Raw genomic sequence first — 20,390 nt, forward strand, 5'->3', positions numbered from 1 at the left:
ATAGAATTTTGAGCAGGTTATTTCTTTTGTGCTTCCTCAGTGACTGGTGTGAAATCTAACTGAAGTGTTGAAGTCTTCACTCCTTCTCAGGGTAACAAACTGTGATGGGACCTAATATGCACTGAAGATGCTACGAAGAATCAAGCATTGGTTTCCCCTTTGAGTCACTTGTTAGGCAAGATGCCAGCCAAATCAGCATTTACAATATAAGATAATAAATGCTGGCTGGGCGCGGTGGCTCACGCCTGTAATACCAGCACTTTGGGAGGCCAAGGCGGGTGGATCACGAAGTCAAGAGATTGAGACCATCCTGGTTAACACGGTGAAACCCTGTCTCTACTAAAAATACAAAAAATTAGCTGGTCATGGTGGCGCGTGCCTGTAATCCCAGCTACACAGGAGGCTGAGGCAGGAGAATTGCCTGAACCCAGGAGGCGGAGGTTGCGGTGAGCTGAGATCACGCCATTGCACTCCAGCCTGGGTAACAACAGCGAAACTCCATCTCAAAAAAAAAAAAGATAATAAATGCTAAAATGGCACTTAATATTCATCTCATTTCTGTGGCTTATTGTTAAAAGTACTCATACAATTACACACACATTTTCTCTACATTGGAGCTTTTTATATGTGAGATAATACATCTGCATAGTATTTAGTTTGAGTAAGATTTTCTGGGTTTCGCCATGAAAAGCATGATAAGTAATACAAGGAGGAAGTTTAGGAAGGAAGTGTTTTTTTTCCTTTTCGAGACAGAGTCGATTTGTCACCCAGGCTGGAGTGTAGTGGTGTGATCTCAGCTCACTGCAACCTCCACCTCCCAGGTTCAAGTGACTCTCCCATCTTCCTCCCAAGTAGATGGGAGCACAGACGTGCTCCACCACGCCAGGCTAATTTTTGTATTTTTAGTAGAGACGGGGTTTCACAATGTTGGCCAGGCTGGTCTCGGACTCCTGGCCTCAAATGATCCACCCACCTCAGCCTCCCAAAGTGCTGAGATTACAGGCATGAGCCACTGCACCCAGCTGATGGCTCATTTTTGAACACATTGAGTTTGAGATGGATGTGAGGCCACCTAGAGATTTCCCAGGAGTAGTTAGGACTATCTGTGGAAAACAAAAACGTGTTATAACAGTTTTGGACTATTTTAAAATCCTTTAGCATAAGCACTATGAGTATCTCTACCCCAAGGACAGGCAGTGGTGCTTGAAGTGGTTACACGGCATCATGGAGGACCCAGGTTCTTTCTTGTCTTCTGCCATCCTACCTCAATTGTTTGCTTTTCCTTGCAGGCTTGTACTCTCATGCTCACGAGATGGTGACAGCAACATTGGGCTTCCCCTCCTCACCTAACAATGATCAAAAGGCAAATTCATGCACCACCTTCTTCCTCATTTTCCTACCTGATACCAAAGTCAGTTTTGGCATCTACACTCAGATGGTTAGTTAGTGATTGAAGAACCGTGTTCTAGAACCTGCACCCAGAAGGGACTACAGCAAGTGTTCCATGGGAGGCTATCTGAACCTGAACCGGAGGGTTTGTGAATTAGCATAAGAGATCTGGGACACCATTTTTCACTTGTGAGAAGAACAGTATTCAAGAGTCGTGACTGACTCACATCTTTGCCTTTGCAAAATGAAGTTTAAGATCCAAGGTGGGTGGATCACCAGAGGCTGGGAGTTCAAGATCGGCCTGACCAACATGGTGCAACCATGTCACAACTGAAAAATACAAAAATTAGCCAGGTATGGTGGTGCACGCCCGTAATCCCAGCTACTCAGGAGGCTGAGGCAGGAGAATCGCTAGAACCCAGGAGGAGGGTTGCAGTGAGCTGAGATAGTGCCACTGCACTCCAGCCTGGGTGACAGAGCAAAACTCCATCACCAAAAAGAAAAAAAAAGGCACATTCAGATGTCCAACTCCTCTAAAGAAGCATCCTGGATCTTGAACTTCATTTGGTCCTTTATCCCTGTTTGACTAGAAGCCTTGATGGTTTTGCCATTCGAATATTGTTGTATTCCTATATGTTAATTTGTTCATGCAATGAGCTACTATTTTAAAGAATGGGGGCCACGTGCGGTGGCTCATGCCTATAATCCTAGCACTTTGGGAGGCTGAGGGAGGTAGATCACCTGAGGTCAGGAGTTCAAGACCAGCCTGGACAAAATGGCAAAACCTCATCTCTACTAAAATATAGAAAATTAGCTGAGCATGGTGGCAGGCACCTGTAATCTCAGCTACTTGGGAGGCTGGGCAGGAGAATAGCTTGAACCTGGGAAGCAGAGGTTGCAGTGAACCAAGACGGCACCACTGCACTCCAGCCTGGGCAACAGAACAAGATTCCATCTCAGAATAAATAAATAATAAAAGGGCCGGGCGTGGCGGCTCACGCCTGTAATCTCAGTACTTTGGGAGGCTGAGGCGGGAGGATCACCTGAGGTCAGGAGTTCAAGACCAGCCTGGCCAACATGGTGAAACCCTGTCTTTAAAAAAAGAAGAAGAAGAAAAAGAAAAATAATAATAAATAAATAATAAAAGGACAGGATCTGGCGACTTTGTTCAGCATACAGGATCAGGAACTAGAACCCTTTTTGTGCCTGCCTGCCAGCAGATGTTTGTACCAGTGGCAGAATTCACAAGAGACATTCTTTATTGCAACATATCACCAGGGAGCAAGCTACAGGAAGGCAGACACGTAGCCCCCACGTGCCTCTAATTTTTGGTGGCTACCAATGTTTGCTGCATGGTTTTGAATGGTGGAAATACTTCAGGTGTTTGCAACATCACTGCACCAAATCACTTCTACCTATAGAGACACAACACCTACGCAGCCAGGTCAGATGGGTTCCGGCAGAAACTCCGTCAAAAGGGCCGTCCTCCAGAACCCTCAGAAAAGGCCTGGGGAGAGAGCCATCTGGGAGATCCATCACCTTCCCAAGTACCAGGATCTAAGCCGCTGGTCTCCTTGCTCTATGACTATCTCAAGTCTGTCCCCATCTGAAGTGCCTGAAGCGTCCAGCTCCATCACAAAGGAAAACGATTCCCAGATAGAGAGGAATTATTACTATTCAAGAATATATACATTGCTGCTGCTGAGGGTATACACTGCTTAAGGACATACACATTGCTATCCCCACTCAAGAGCCTCCTAAGACAGGGTTCCACCCTTCATTCAGCCTCTGTGCCCATGATTTTCTTTTCTATTCACAGTCAGAGCATGGTCAGGAACTCCTGGTGACCAGCAACTTCCCATCTCTCCTGCTGCCTATCTTCCCACCTTGAGTTGCTATGTCCGAAAGCAGACGGGTGAGAGTGGTTTTACGAAAGGGGTCACTTTGAATCAACACTAGGTGTTCATAAAGAGTTGGCACTTTGACACGATCATGCATTGTTTTATATCAAAAATTTCTTAAGTTTTCAAAGTCAGTTTCTCATTCGCATATTGCACTGCACTAATTATACTTAATAAGCGATGTGAGGCACATCTTACTACCCTCTTCTTTTTGTTGAGAATTGATGTTTTAAGTTACAGGACTGTGCAAGTAACTCATTTGCTGGGAAGTTTCTCTTTTTTTTTTGAGATGGAGTCTAGCTCTGCCACCCAGGCTAGAGTGCAGTGGCATGATCTTGGCTCACTGCAACCTCCACCTCCCAAGTTCAAGCGCTTCTTCTGCCTCAGCCTCCCAAGTAGCTGGGACTAAAGGTGCACACCACCATACCCAGCTAATTTTTGTATTTTTAGAAGACACGGGGGTGTCACCATATTGGCCAGGCTGGTCTCAAACTCCTGATCTCATGATCTGCCTACCTCAGCCTCCCAAAGTGCTGGAATTACAGGCATGAGCCACCACGCCTGACCAAGTTTCTCCTTTACAATAGGCAGTCAAATCCTGCCTACGTGCTTAGCTTCCAACAGTTGCCTCAGTTGTCATTTTCCATTTAACTAAACATGGAACACACACAAACCAGCTTTTCAGAACAAGAACATAAACACCTCCCACAGCATTCTGACACCCTCTGTGGAGGATTCCCCTTTCCTCTAATTGCCTAAAATTTCCAACCTCCAGCCTCCCCTGGTGCAGAATTACAAAACTAAGTGTGTCAACCTCATATTGGAAAAAGTGTTAACTTGATGAGCCATATTTTCTTTGGAAAGGAGGAGCTGCAAGTGGAACACTACAGGCAGTTCAGATCAGGTTAACCACATCTGTGGCTGGAAAAAAAATCTCTAGTTTCCCATAATTGATATAGCACATCCATTCAACCAGCCCCTGTGGTTCCCGAGCCATAAGACATTTTCAAGTTTCCAATATACCCAGTGAGTGGACTCGTGAAATTATTATTTTTTCACTGATGTACAATTGCAAGTTATTTCATCAAGAGACTAGAAATTTCAGCTATACACACATAGGTATTTTAGAAAAACAGGTCTTGTCAATAAATTAAAATCTCCCTCATGACTCTTTGGGTAGGCCCTCTAGGCCATTGCTGGTGAACAACATCAACCCTGAACTTGTATCTTCTACCTGTAAAAAATGGGGGCAAAGGAACAACCAGGTCATGGGCAGATTGGTAGATGTTTCTCTGACAAGCTGGAAATATAAGTGCTCCTCAAAAATCCGGGTCAACCTCTTCCCTTTGCCTCTCTCTCCCCACAACATAAAGACACCCACTTAGAGAACAGTCCCTATTTCTAACTGAATTGTAAATACAATGGTAACCTTGCTTGAAAATAGTGCTTTAAAATTTGATTAAATTATCCCCTCATCTTTTATTTCTTAGTCTGGGATATAAGTGTATGCCTTTCATCTCTGAATTGTCTGAAAATTTTGCATTCTTGCCACTCTCTGCAGACTTTTATGGAGAGTTGCCAATAACCAAATCTGCACCATGTAAATGTTCATGGTTTATGAGAGCTATTCATTTTCTGCATTCTAAGAGAAGCCAAGAAGTTGGCTCCCTCTTTTCCAGTTGGGATGCAACTGAATATCCAGATTGGAAAATTCCTGACTGGGTATATCATTCACGATCATGGCACTGTGTTTAACCTCTTTTGAAAGTAGAAACCTGGCATAGGAAAGGATCAGGGCTTAAATGGAATGCAATGGGATTCTCACCAGGTCATTCAAACATCTTCCGTGTTTGAGGAGGGAGGGACAGTTAGCAATTCTGCTCAGGAGAATTAAAAAAAAAAAAAAGAAACTAGAAAACTAATGTTTGATTGCAATAATCTATTATTTGCCATATATTTTAAAATGCTGATGTCAAATAACATGTTTAACAGAAACCTTCGCTAATAGGGCATTTGTTTTTGTAGGTAGGTTAGAATTCTCTCATCTTCTGTTCAGGCCCATAGGGAAAGGTAAGGCAAGTTTTATTGCAAAGAAATGCAGAAAAATTGGTTTGTATCAGAAAATGGAAATTTAGCCCAGCAGAGCTCTTCTAAGTGATGCTATTAGATAAGGGGGATGCAGAGCACAGGCGGGATGAGGGGGATGCAGAGCGCAGGCGGGTGAGGGGGATGCAGAGCGCAGGCGGGATGAGGGGGATACAGAGTGCAGGCGGGTGAGGGGGATGCAGAGCGCAGGCGGGATGGGGGGATGCACAGTGCAGGTGGGATGGGGGGATGCGGAGCACAGGCAGGATGAGGGGGATGCACAGTGCAGGTGGGATGAGGGGGACGCACAGCGCAGTTGGGATGAGGGGGACGCACAGTGCAGGTGGGATGAGGGGGACGCAGAGCGCAGGTGGGATGTGGGGGATGCAGAGCGCAGGTGGGATGAGGGGGATGCACAGTGCAGGTGGGATGAGGGGGATGCACAGTGCAGGTGGGATGAGGGGGATGCACAGTGCAGGCGGGATGAGGGGGATGCAGAGTGCAGGTGGGATGAAGTTGATGCAGAGTGCAGGTGGGATGAGGGGGATGCAAAGTGCAGGTGAGATGAGGGGTGATGGGTGATTACACATGAATTTACAGTAGGCTTCCAAGCAGCACTGACATCTACAGATGGTACCCCAAGTCTTGGTTTCCAGACAGCTCAAGACATTGAAATAAAAATCAATATATTGAGTATTAGTCACCGATATATATAGAGGTGAACAAGAGTTCCAAGAGCTTTTCTGTTAATAGATATCCAAGGAATCTCTCAAATACCAAATTTCAGTTAAGATGGCTTCAGGAGAACATGGTTTGAGTCTGCTTCTAACCAAGGAAGCTGAAACTGATTTAATGAAATGATCCCAGGTATTAGAAAAGACTGTGCCAAGAAAAGAGGAAGGACGGGCCTGGAGCCTAGACAAGGAGAGCAAATGAAAGGTTATTTAGTTATTTGCAGCATGAGTTCTGCACAGCCCACAGAAGTTGTGTGTGACCTGTTGACCTGAGTTTCCCATGTTGCTGGGAGGGTTATTGTTAGAGTGGAAATGGAGCAGACGCTTAGCCTCACTGAGTTCCAGTTTCCCTGTCAAGTAGAACAGCAGGAGGTGAGTTCAGAGACGTACTTTGTATTGGATCTATGGACTATCATAAGGACTTGATTTTCACCCTGAGGGAAATAGGGAGACTTTGAAGGGTTTTGAGCAGAGGAGTGAGTGGGATTATCATGAACTAATATTGCAAGAGGACTAGCAGGATCAAATGAGCTAAGCCATGTAAAGGTAAGGTACTTAGCACCATGCCTTGTCTATTAATAGTGCTCAATGGGTGGTACTTGTAATTGCCATAGCTCAGTGATGCTATCAAAGTAGCCCCTCTTCGCCAAAACTGATTCAGGAAGATACAGAAAATCTGAATAGTCCTACAACTGGTAAGGAGATTGGATCCGTAACCAAATACTGTATGACAATAACAACAGAAAGCCTTGGACTATACGGTTTCACTGATGAATTCTACCAAACATGGAAAGAATCTTTCTCAAACTCTTCCAAAGAACAACACTTCCTAATTCATTCTATAAAGCCAGCACTAACCTGAACCAAAAGTAGACAAAGATACTACAGGAAAAGAAAACTACAAAACAATATCCCTGATACAAAAAAAAATTTTTTTTGAGATGAGTCTGCTTCTGTCGCCCAGGCTGGAGTGCAGTGGCATGATCTCAGCTGACTGCAATCTCTGCCTCTCAGGGTCAAGTGATTCTCCTGCCTCAGCCTCCTGAGTAGCTGGGATTACAGGCCCTCTTCTATGCCTGGCTAATTTTTGTATTTTTAGTAGAGAGAGCATTTCACCATGCTGGCCAGGCTGGTCTCAAACTCCTGACCTCATGTGATCCACCCATCTCAGTCTCCCAAAGTGCTGGGATTATAGGCATGACCCACAGCACCCAGCCCCTGATGAATATTAATAGAAAGATCCTCAACAAAATACTAGCAAACAGAAGTTTACAGCATATTAAAAAGATTACACCATGACTAAGTGGGATTTGTTCCTGGAGTGCAATGATGGTTCAACATAGAAAAATCAATCAATGTAACATACCACATTAACAGAATGAAGGAAAGAAAGCACATGTGATCATCTCAACTGATGCAAAAACTTTTACAAAATTCAACACCCTTTCATAATAAAAAAATACTCAAAAAGTTAGGAATAGAAGGAAACTACCTCAACACAATAAAGTTCATATAAGAAAAACCCACCACTAGCCTCATGTTTAATAGTGAAAGACTGAAAGCTTTTAAACTAAAATCAGGAACAAAACAAGGATGCTTACTTTGCCATTTCTATTTAATGCAGTACTGTGTTTCCACCAGAGTAATTAAGCAAGAAAAAGAAACAGGTGGGGTGCAGTGGCTCACACCTGTAATCCCAGCACTTTGGGAGGCCAAGAGGGGAGGATCACCTGAGGTTGGGAGTTTGAGACCAATCTGACCAACATGGAGAAACCCCGTCTCTACTAAAAATACAAAATTAGCCAGGCATGGTGGCGCATGCCCATAATCCCAGCTACTCAGGAGGCTGAGGCAGGAGAATCACTTAAACCCAGGAGGTGGAGGTTGTGGTGAGCTGAGATCATGCCATTGCACTTTAGCCTGGGCAATAAGACTGAAGCTCTGTCTCAAAAAAGAAAGAGGGAGAGGGAGAGGGAGAGGGAGAGGGAGAGGGAGAGGGAGAGGGAGAGGCAGAGGCAGAGGCAGAGGCAGAGGCAGAGGCAGAGGCAGAGGCAGAGGCAGAGGCAGAGGGAGAGGGAGAGAGGGAGAGAGAGAGAGAGAGAGAGAGAAAGAGAGAGAGAGAGAGAGAGAGAGAGAGACAGAGAAGGCATCCAAATTTGAAATGAAGAAGTAAAATTATCTGTATCTTGATGACATCATCTTGTGTATAGAAAATAAAAAATATAGAGAGCTAAAAATAAATTTAGCTAATTATAGTATAAAGACCCTTGCATAAAAATCAGTTGCATTTCTATACACTAGCAATGAACGCTCTGAAAAGGAAATTAAACAATGTCATTTACAGTAACGTCAAAAATAATAAAATATTTAGGAATTAGCTTAATCTAGGAGGAAAAAGAAGCGTACATTGAAAACTACAAAATGTTCCTGAAATAAATTAAAGAAGACATAAATATAATAAATGGAAAGATATCCCATGTTCATGGATTAGATATAAGATGTCAATACTGTTCAAAGATATCTATATATTTAATGCAACCCCTATCAAAATCCCAATAATGTTTTTTGCAAAAATAGAAAAATTCATCCTAAAATTTATACAGAATCTCAAGAGACCCCAAACGATGAAAACCATCTTGAAATGGGAGAACAACATTGGAAGTCTCACATTTTGAGATTTCCAAGTTCACTACAAAACTACAGTAATCAAAACAATGTGATACTGGCACAGGCATATAGACCAATGGAACAGAATAAAAGCTCAGAGATAAACCCTCACATATATATGGTCAAATGATTTCAACAAGGGTGCCAAGACCATTCAATGGGGAAAAGACAGTGTTTTCAACAAATGGTGCTGAGAAATTTGCAAAAGAATGATGGTTGCACTACAATGTGAATTATATGCTTTAAAATAGTTACAATGGCAAAATTTATATTATGTGTATTTTATGACAATAAAATGAATCACTTTCCTTCCTCTGAGTCCATGCTTTCCAACAAAATTTTGGCTATCATTTCTCTTAACTTATGATTTTCCAATGGGGAGAATACCTGACTCAGTCAGCCCAGCCTTGCCCATTATTGCTCAAAGCTTACGACTAAATGGGCATTCTGACTTACACTTCAGGTTCATCTTCCTGCTGTCCCTATTAGGTTTATTACAATGGCCTTGATGCTCCAACCTTCCTGACTCTAATTCATTCTACACCTACCCATGGCTTTGCCCTGCTAAATGAACAGTAACTATAGATGTTGTCCCCACTGTGTGTTATCGGTTCTATTCTAATGCACCTGCTTGCCTTGAGCCCCTGCGTCCCATGTGTGACTAAAACAGAAAGATAAAATCAAATTGACCCTGCCATATCCAGCAACATAGGGTATCTCTATTCTCTAGAGAAAGCTGATTGACAAAACTGTGTTAGAGACAGCAATGCTGACGCTCAGACTCTAGAAATCAGCAACTGCCAGAGCCTGTGAATCTTCATCCAGGCCACTGCTGGGGTGCTAGGAAGTCTTGGTTACCACTTCTCTGCCTAGATGCTAAATCAAACTGCTCCAGAAATCAATGCAGTTGTCAACACCAAGATGGGCCCTGTTTCCCTTCGCTTTTGTACAAGCGTATTTTTCTTTTCTTCTTCTTCTTCTTTTTTTTTTTTTTTTTGAGACAAAGTCTTATACTATCACCAGGGACTGGAGTGCAATGGCATGATCTCAGCTCACTGCAACCTCCACCTCCTGGGTTCAAGTGATTCTCCTGCCTCAGCCTCCCAAGTAGCTGGGATCACAGTCACCCACCACCATGCCCAGCTAATTTTTTTGTATTTTTAGTAGAGACAGGGTTTCACCATGTTGGCCAGGCTGGTCTCAAACTCCTGACTTCATGATTCATCTGCCTCAGCCTCCCAAGGTGCTGAGATTACAGGTGTGAGCCACCGCACCTGGCCACAATTGACTTTTTATTTAAAAACCCAGAAATAATTTCCCAAACCACAATTAACGACTCTTCCTACGTGAGGCTGGCTACTCCCAGTTCAAGTACAAACTATATGGAACTTACAACTGCTATGGGAGACATTCTCAAAATACCAAAATACTCTGAAACTTTTAGTTGCTTAGTGTATAAACTCTCCCTTTCTCACCCTGCCTACATCATCAGGAGAGAAAAAAGTGAAACAACACCATTCAACTAGACAGGGCGCAACTAAACGTTGGATGCGCAATTCGAACAGAATATGATTGAAGCCCTTATATTCTAGTCTCCCCTGTCTTCTTCCCAAGGCTAAGCATGGAGCCCCTTCCTGTGTTACCATCCAGGGCTCATAAGCCCTCTCATACTGCACTGATTCTACCTGTTTACCCAACTGAACTTCCCATTCAAACATCAGCAACCCCGGAGACTGAGTCACTGTCGTCAGTGTTTCCCCAGGGCTAATGCCATCCTCACAGTGAGTAATAGCACAAAAATTTGGGCTAAAAAAATAAACAGCAGTATTGCTGAATTTCATTGAGTCTACAATTCCACCAGTGATAGACACTTCAACTACAAGACCACTAAGAAGGGAAAAAGTTATCATTAAAAGGTACCAGCGGCTGGGGGCAGTGGCTCAGGTTTCTAATTCCAGCACTCTAGGAGGCTGAGGAGGGTAGATCACGAGGTCAGGAGTTCAAGACCAGCCTGGCCAACACAGTGAAACCCTGTCTCTACTAAAAATACAAAAATTAGCTGGGCATGGTGGCATGCGGCTGTAATCCCAGCTGCTCGGGAGGCTGAGGCAGGAGAATCGCTTGAACCTGGGAGGTGGAGGTTGCAGTGAGTTGAGACTACACCACTGCACTCCAGCCTGGGCGACAGAGCTAGAATCCATCTATTAAAAAAAAAAAAAAAAAAGGTACTAGCAATTATAAGACACATTCCCATTTTATGGTTGTTATCACTTTGGTTTCAGGTTTGGAACAAGAAAGAGATAATGGATTCTACTTCTTCAATGCAGACACATGCACCAATAATTACACCAAACAAAAATGTTTCCTATTTGCTTAGCTTGCTTAGCTTCATTACCTCAAGCTTTTTCTCTTGAGCCAGATATTGTTTCAAATATAAATGAGCCAGCCTCCTGTCTGAACATCAAGTAATTAAAGATGGATTGAAGGACTTGTCCCCATTTCTTACCTATCATTATGTCAGAGGCCGAAATAAAAAAAGCAAAAAGTATTATTTGTGGCCTCTACCAAGGCAGCTTAAATAATGAGGATCAGAGCATCCAAAAAGGAAATATTTTTGCTGCCAGGCAAGATTGTAACAAAAGCATCTCATTCATCATCTGCTAAGGGAAAACAAGCTACTGCAAAATCACTTGGTAATGAAAATTCCGGCAGTTCTAAGCCACTTTTAATCAGATCTCAAAGCAATCCCCCACACTGTTAGCAACAAAGCTTTGTCACTAGCAGGATGCAAAATGGACAGGATCCCCTTCTGTGGCATTATACAGCATGAAGCTATGGTAGAAAAGCAAAGCATTAGCAAATGAATAAAAACAAATAATTTTTTGAATATAATTAAGAGGAGTTGGTTATTGAATACAAAAGTACAGTTAGAATAAATTCAAAGGCCGGGCGCGGTGGCTCAAGCCTGTAATCCCAGCACTTTGGGAGGCCGAGGCGGGTGGATCACGAGGTCAAGAGATCGAGACCATCCTGGTCAACATGGTGAAACCCCGTCTCTACTAAAAATACAAAAAATTAGCTGGGCATGGTGGCGTGTGCCTGTAATCCCAGCTACTCAGGAGGCTGAGGCAGGAGAATTGCTTGAACCCAGGAGGCAGAGGCTGTGGTGAGCCGAGATGGCGCCATTGCACTCCAGCCTGGGTAACAAGAGCAAAACTCCACCTCAAAAAAAAAAAAAAAAAAAAAGAATAAATTCAAGTATTTGATAGTACCACGGGGAAATTACACTTAACAATAATTTACTGTGTATTTCCAAATAGCTAGAAGAGAGGAACTGTAATGTTCCCAACACAAAGAAAAGGTAAGTATTTAAGCTGGCGGATATCTCAGTTACCCTGATTTGATTACACATTCATACATGTATCAAAATATCACATATACCCAAAAAAATGTACAACTGTGATATATCAATTTAAAATAACGACAAATAAAAATAAATTAAAAACAAACAGGCCAGGTGTGTTGGCTTACACCTGTAATCCCAGCACTTTGGGAGGCTGAGGAGGGTGGATCACAAGGTCAAGAGATCGAGACCATCCTGGTTAACATGGTGAAACCCCGTCTCTACTAAAAATACAAACAATTAGCCGGGCGTGTTCGCAACGCACCTATAGTCCCAGCTACTTGGGAGGATGAAGCAGGAGAATTGCTTGAACACAGGAGGCAGAGGCTGCGGTGAGCCAAGATGGCACCACTGCACTCCAGCCTGGGTGACAAAGCAAGACTCCGTCTTGAAAAAATAAATAAATAAAAACAAATAATTATATAGGCATCTACATATAAATATATGGAAGTAATTCATTTATTTTTGTAGAGATGAGGTTTTGTTATGTTGCCCAGACTGGTCTCAAACTTCTGGCCTCAAGTGATCTTCCCGCCTTGGGTTTCCAAAGCCCTGGGTGACAAGCATGAGCCACCATGCCTAGCCAATATGTATGATATTTAAATGCAATTGCAGGTCAAGTGAGATCACGTATGAATATTTGATCTTAAATCCTCAAACACTACACAATTAATTAGTAGTAGAAGCACATTATAATTCAGAGGATGGACTTTGGAGTCAAACAGAACTGGGTTCTGGGCTCCCGTCCTGTCTCTGACACATTCTCTCTTTGTGGCCTTGGGCAAATGTCTTACCCTCTCTAAGCCCCAATGTTCTCCTCTGTAAAATGGGCATCATAAGAATACGCACCTCACTGTCACCAGGGTTGGCTGAGACACCCCGCGTAAAGCACTTAGAAGAATGGCTAGCGGACTGCAAGTGCTGTGCACAGCTTAGCTCCTGAACTAGAATAGATGCCCATTTGCCCACAGCGCACCTTCTTCCTGCACTTCCTGGCACTGGATTTCTGTGTTTGCCTTCCATCACTCCCTGTCTGCTCTCACTCCTGCCACAGTCAAATGCTGCGTGTGCTGCCTCACGGAGTCTCCCCCACTTTATCTTCCTGTTGTTCCTCTCTGAATTATTACAATGCTCTGCTCCAGTCTTCCCAACTCTAATCCATCCTACACCTGCCCATGGCTTTGCCTTGCTAAGTGAACGGTAACTACAGATGTTGTCCCCAGTGTGTGTTGTTGGTTCTGTTCTAATGCATCTGCTTGCCTTGAGCCCCTGCATCCCCTGTCTCACTAAAACAGATAAAACCAAATTGACCTTACCGTATCCAGCAACATTGGGTGTCTCTATTCCCTCAGAGAAAGCTAACTGATGAAACTGTGTTTAGAGACAGCAATGCTGAGGCTCAGAACCCAAAAATCAGCAACCACCAGAGCCTGTGAATCTTTATGCAGGTCACTGTTGGAGGAAGCTAGGATGGCTTGGTTAGCATTTCTCTGCCTAGTTGCTAAACGAACCTGTTCCAAAAATCAATGCAGTTGTCAATTCCAAGATGGGCCCTGTTTCCCGTCACTTTTGTGCAACTGAATTTATTTGTTTATTTTTTTTTTCGAGATGGAGTCTCATACTGTCGCCCGGGCTGGAGTGCAGTGGCGCGGTACTCCCAACTGTAATACATCCTATGCTGTAGACTACCCATGGCTTTGCTCCTGCCAAGTGAGCACTAAACTCAGATCACTTTGTGTTATTGGTTCTATTTGAATTCACATGCTTGTCTTGAGCCCCTGAGTCCCACATGCAACTAAAACAAAGATAAAATCAGAGTAACCCTTTGTTCTTGCTGCTGTCTTCAGTAATATAGGGTGGTACTGCCTGGCTGGAATCTCTGCTCAACAGAAAGTCTTCCAGTTCATTAAAACTGTACGTCATTAGTTCCATGAATAGCCAACAAATGCAAACTTGGCTGTGAATTCTAATCAGCTACCTACAGTACCACCGAAAATATCTTAATCCGGATGCTGCTACAGGCTGAAAATTTTGGGTTTTGATTTAGCGTTGCTAGATAAAAACAATGTAGTTATTGCTGTAACAGAGGATTTGGTAAAACTTTCTGTCCAATTTCAGAATGCAGGCAACAGGGCCGAGCTTTAGTCATTTCATATAAACCTGCAGGGTGTCAAATGAAACTATTTTTAAAATGATGTTTTAACCCTATCTTTGCTGCTTGGCTGTGTTCATTGCTAACGAGGCTTCTTAGACTCAGTTAAGTAAGTCAGGCCAATAATTTGTTAAATGGATGTGGAAAAACAATTTTAAAAATCAGAATACTTTAGTAATGGATCCCCAAAGAATTCTCAATTTTTTAAGTCTGGTCCCAAGCTACTTGGCTAGGAAATGACCAAAAGTGCTCAAGAGATATCTTTGGAGTGTACCCTTTAGAAAACCTTTCCTCTACACTGAGTCTCCAAATTGGGATTACCAGGAACTTTGAAATAATCGTGCAGCTCAATCTAATCAGAATATTCAATAATTAAAATTCGCTGACGCCAAAAATGGAAAGAAAATAAGTAAATAACTCTTAAGAGCAGTGACACCATTTTTTCTCAAATAACTTTCTCCTCCTGCCTTCAACACTCCGAAGATTGTCACAGAAACACCCACATTATGAACAGTTTTCTAGGTCAGTTTCCCTCCACACCACTAGGCATGCGCTGATGATCATTTCCAAATTTTCCCAGACTGTTTTGATAGCATGTGATTCATTTTAAGTAGAGGCAGTTTTGTGAATTCCCTAGCCAAACTTTTTAGACTATGGATTTTCATATAAATAAATTTACAGAGCAGTTAGGGGAAATACAAAAAAGAAAATAATGTTTTTGCAAACTATCCTACTCCTAACGTTTTACTGAGTGAGCCATTGTTGGCTCAAAGGCACCCAAGCCCGTTAATTCAAGGTCATTTCAGCCATGGCTCCAGAGCTTGTTATCATTGCCTCATCCACATCTTTTTTTTTTTTTTTTTTTTTTTTAGACGGTGCCTAGCTCTGTCGGCCAGGCTTGAGTGCAATGGCTGGATCATGGCTTACTGCAACCTCTGCCTCCCCAGTTCAAGCGATTCTCCCGCCTTAGGCTCCTGAGTAGGGGAATTACAGGCGCGCGCAACCAGACTCAGCTAATCTTTGTGTTTTTACTAGAGACGGGTTTTCACCATGTTGGTCAGGCTGGTCTCGAACTCCTGACCTCATGATCCGCTCGCCTCGGCCTCCCAAAGTGCTGGGATTACAGGCGTGAGCTACCACGCCCAGCCTTGCCTCATCCACATCTTTTGAGAACACTCTGAGAATCTATGGCTTTAACACACTTCCGCTCACTAGTGAGAGTACCCCGCAATGCCTTATTCAGCAAGAAGGTTAAACGAGTTTGTTTGCTAATCATTTGCCAAACGATCCCAACGCTCCCTCCAGCTCCATTCCTCCTGTAATCGCGCAGCGAACACTCACTCACCTTGGGCGAGTCAATAATTGATGGTCTGGGGATGGAAGCCTGAAACGCCACTGCTTCACAGTCTGCCTCTTCATCCAGGGACCCGGGCACATCCTCGGGCGTCGCTGCAGGCTGGACAGCAGTGTGATGACTTGAATTCCGATTCGCACTGCCATTTCTCTCTGCATGACTGCCCGAATCTTGCCTTTTTCCTGGAGTTCCTTCTGCGCTTGGGTGACTTGGCTGTCTGCCTGCTTTGGCCACCGGCTGCGCACAGACGGTGGGATGAGTATCAGCTACGCCGGACTGGTTGAAGGAAGCACTCTCCCTCGTGTTCCCAAAACAAGTGAGCAGAGCTGAGCATGGAAACGGATGCATGCTTCTAGAGGGAGACTTCAGTCGTTTGGTGAGTCTTGCTTTCCACGTGGACATAACTTGCAGTGAAACATTGCAAAGTTCAAACGGGGCAAGGAAAGTTTCCAGGGGTCCACATCACCTCCACTTCCCTTACGGGAACTCCTTTCTTGCCCGAAAAGAGCTTGCTGGTGGTTGCCACTAAATAGAAGTCGAGATGGTAAAGCCACCTTCCCTGAGAGTCACTTAGCAGCTGAGCCCCCTTTGAAAGCGTCCATCCTGGGCAATTTCGCGCTCTTCCTTTTCTGATACTGTCAGTGGCTAAAGAAAGTTGTTGGGGAGGCATGTGAGTGGCTCGGGTTACAGTCCCTAGGCAGGGCAGAGGCTTCAGGGTAGGGTAGTGCCAAGTCAATAGACAATTGCTTCAGGTTACCTAGGAGGCATAAAGATAATGTAGCCTGATAGCATCTGCCATTATAGCGTCAGCCTGTGTATCAATAACATCATAACAGCAGCAAAACCTTCTTTGGTTACCCCCCTTCAAATATTTATTCCCCCAAACAAAACAAAAACGACCCAATTGTCCATTACACATGCAGACCCCTAGAGGGGCCACGACCCTAGCAGCTGTTTCATAATTAAAATAGGAGGTAGACTCAGTCTTTCACCTGAAGAGATCCATGTTTGGGGTGTAATGTGTTTTCTGAATCTTTCTGGATTTTTCGGGATCTTTCTGGAATCTTCCCCCACTCTCAAAACAAGCTTCCTGGTTTCCAGATCCATATTGCCCTTTCTGATAACTGTAAATGGGTCTTTGGTAATTTGATTTTTTTTTTTTTTTTTTTTTACTACTTAGGCTAAGTTCTTGGTTAGTTTCCAACAACACCAAATAAGAAAAAAAGAGAGAGCCTCACATTAACAATTATCCTTATGTTTTATGTTATTATGTGTGAAGAAAGTATTAGGTACATGTGAAGAAATACTCTACCTGTGGAATTAGCATATCACCTAAATTAGTGTATCACCTAATTTCAGAAAGTAACTCCCTTTTGAACATAGATCTTCCATTTCTCAACACATTAATATGTGAATGGTGAAAAAATAATAAATTATAAACATATTCTGAGACAATTCAAAAGCAAGACTTTTCCTTAGCCAACCATCTGCTAGGAATGTTATAAAAATGTAATACTGTAAGCTTGTACCATTAATAGTACCTTTGGGGTCAAGGTTTCGTGGCATGGTACCCACTCTTAATTTATTTGTTTGCACTGTCTTTTAATTTAATGTCAAGATGTGCTCTTCAGCCCAGACAGGTGGTAGTTATATTACAGCCATGATTTCCATTCTACAGAGGCAGAAACCAATTCTTTGAAATTTCAGGTGACTAAGGCAAGTTTACGCTGCTAAAAAGGGCTTGTTGGAAACCCAAGATCCTTGCCCTCCTATCTGGACTCTGAGTCTCATTCTATCTGACAATCATTTTACAGACGTAATGGTCACACTGGAAATACTGTTCTAAATGGACAGTCATATTCATAATACAAAAAGGCAGATACGGCTTAAAAAAGAGGGGATAAGGCAGGCTGGGCGTGGTGGCTTATGCCTGCAATCCCAGCACTTTGGGAGGCCAACCTGGGCGGATCAGGAGGTCAGGAGCTCCAGACCAGTCTGGCCAACATAGTGAAACCCCATCTTAACTAAAAATACAAAACATTAGCCATGTCTGGCTAATGTTTTTGTCTCAAAAAAAAAAAAAAAAGAAAGAAAGAAAGAAAAAGAAAGAGTGGATAAGGCATCAAATGCACATTTTATCTTAGTCTCTACCAAAAATTAGAAATAGAATTTAGAAAGCTGCCGTTTATTAGCGGTTACCACGTGGCAGGTCCCTTGCTATCCAAGCCGGTCCAGGCACCCCAGGGGTGTGAGCTCATTCTTCTTTCATTGTGTCCCAAGTCCATGCAGTCCAAAACCCCCACCCACAAGAAGTCAGGGGGTCCAGGCTTCTACCAGGATGCCCTCCAAGTATCCTGGGGATCCCTGAGACCTTCACTGTGTCTCCCATTTGGCTTGGTTGTTAGAGTACACTCAGGTAGGGTCATGCCCTGCTGTGCCTCTTCAAACACGCTTATAGTAAGGGGGGCTGTGATGGAGCACAAGACATTTTTGAAGCCTTGGAGGTCAGGAAGGGATTTAAAAAAGAAAAATCCACTTTTACACCTGGTTTCATTCACTCATTCATGTATTCATTCAATTATGTGCCAAGCCCCTTCTGGAACTGGAGAGACAGTGGTTCACAGTGCAGCTTTCGAGGGGCTACACTCAGGAGATCCCTGAGTAAGAAAGCTAAGAGCCACTTTCTAGGTCTGCTGAGGCCCTGGGCTTGCACCCCTGCTCTGAGAACCACCTCTCCGCCCTCCACAGGTGTGTTCGGAGGCATGCCTGAACTCATCAGAGTTCCGGCACCGACCCACTGAGAACGGTAGACTTTCTGATTAGTGTGGTTGCTAAGTCTGACCTAGAATAACACTCAATAACAGGCCATGGTTATTGAGTGTCTGGTATCAGACATAAATCTCAGCAAATTAACTCACTTAATCCTCACGACCCTAGGAGAAAGGTGATATTATTATTCTCATTTTTACTCATGAGAAAACCAAGACACAGAAACTTAAGTCACTTGCCCAAGGTCACAGCACTGCTTAAGGAAATGAGAAAAGGTTATGAGTCCAGCAACCTGGCCCCAGAGCTCATACTTTTCTCAGTAAGCAATCCGGCTTTCCAAATACACACACACCTGCACACACACACAGACGCACACTCCAAAGAGGAAATTTCCAATGACCTTGATCCAACACTCTTCCTCTAAGAATTTAGTCTGTAGATATACTTGTGCATAAAGGTATGTCCAAGAATGTTCACAGCACAGAGTTTGTAATCACATAAATGTTAATTAATAGAAGACAAGTTCATATATAAGAAAACAGGCCAGGCGCAGTGGCTCATCCCTGTAATCCCAGCACTTTGGGAGACCGAGGCGGGTGGATCGCCTGAGGTGGGGAGTTCGAGACCAGCCTGACCAACATGGAGAAACCCAATCTCTACTAAAAACACAAAATTAGCTGGGCAGAGTGGTGCATGCGTGTAGTCCCAGCTACTCAGGAGACTGAGGCAGGAGAATCGATTTTACCCAGGAGGTGGAGGTTACGGTGAGCCGAGATTATGCCATTGCACTCCAGCCTGGGCAATAAGAGCGAAACTCTGTCAGAGAAAAAAGAAAGAAAGAAAGCGGGGGTGGAGAGGGAGGGAGGGAGGGAGGGAGGGAAGGAAAGCAAAGTAAAGCAAAGGAAAGGAAAGGAAGGAAAAGAAAAGAGAGAGAGAGAAAGAAAAAGGGAGGGAAGGGAAGGGGAGGGGAGGGGAGGGAAGGGGAGGGAAGGGAAGACAAGACCATCAGCTGGGTGTAATGGCTCACACCTGTAATCCCAACACTTTGGGAGGACCTTTGAAGCTAGGAGTTCAAGACCCATCTGGGCAACATAATGAGGGCCCATCTCTACAAAAAAAGTTTTAAAAGTCAGCTGCACATGCTGGTAAGTGACTTTAGTCCCAGCTACTTGAGAGGCTGAAGTGAGAGGATCGCTTGAGCGCAGGAGGTGGAGGTTGCAGTGAGCCAAGATCGCCTCACTACACTTTAGAACCTCGGTGACAGAGTGAGATTCTGTCTTAAAAATTAAAAATAAAAAAAAATGCAGAGAGATCACAAAGCATCAGTAGGCATTTGAGAAGAACTGTTACCAGAAGGGAGTCCTGATCCAGACCCCAAGGGAGGGTTCTTGGATCTTGCACAAGAAGTTCAGGGTGAGTCCACAGAGAAAAGTGAAAGCAAGTTTATTAAGAAAGCAGAAGAATGAAAGAATGGCTGCTCCACAGACAGAGCAGGGCATTCCTGAAAGCAAGAGGAGGAACCACCTTAGGTGCAATGCTTGTTCATATAAGCCAGAATCATGAGGGAGATGTGCTCTGCTACAAGGCTTAATCTCTGTGTAATTACTGTCTTCCGCAAGAATCTGTATTGTTATCTTTAACTCAAAACTTATTCTTAAACCAAGAATGCTTTTGTTCTTAAGATATGGGGACATCACGACATTTCCTGGCTCTGTTAAGTCCTGGATCTCTTCAGTGAACATTATTAACTTGTTCCATTAACTGTAAATATTCTGTGGACTAAGAATGCCTAACCTCCTGGAAAGCAGCCCAGCAGGTCTCAGCCTCATTTTACCCAATCACTTTCGAACCAAAGTGACTCCATCTTGAATAGGAGCTGAGTAAAATGAGGCTGAGACCTGCTGGGCTGTATGCCCACTCCATCTTGAACAGTACG

The 20,390-nt window shown here is 43.7% G+C and overlaps 1 protein-coding gene across 3 annotated transcripts in view; it reads right to left on the reverse strand.

The window, feature by feature from the left end:
* CDNF (cerebral dopamine neurotrophic factor) overlaps positions 1 to 20,390 on the reverse strand; it is a 210,694-nt gene that overhangs the window by 138,845 nt on the left and 51,459 nt on the right. For all 3 annotated transcript variants that reach the window (XR_013519544.1, XR_013519543.1, XM_078329523.1), the window contains one exon: positions 15,677 to 16,442. Coding sequence is in view for 1 of the 3 variants with exons in the window: in XM_078329523.1 (XP_078185649.1) it covers positions 15,677 to 16,087 (411 nt within the window). In the remaining 2 variants the exon portion in view is untranslated. The remainder of the gene's footprint in view (positions 1 to 15,676; positions 16,443 to 20,390) is intronic.

The sequence above is a fragment of the Callithrix jacchus genome, chromosome 7, assembly GCF_049354715.1.
Source record: "Callithrix jacchus isolate 240 chromosome 7, calJac240_pri, whole genome shotgun sequence".
NCBI classification, from domain to species: domain Eukaryota; kingdom Metazoa; phylum Chordata; class Mammalia; order Primates; family Cebidae; genus Callithrix; species Callithrix jacchus.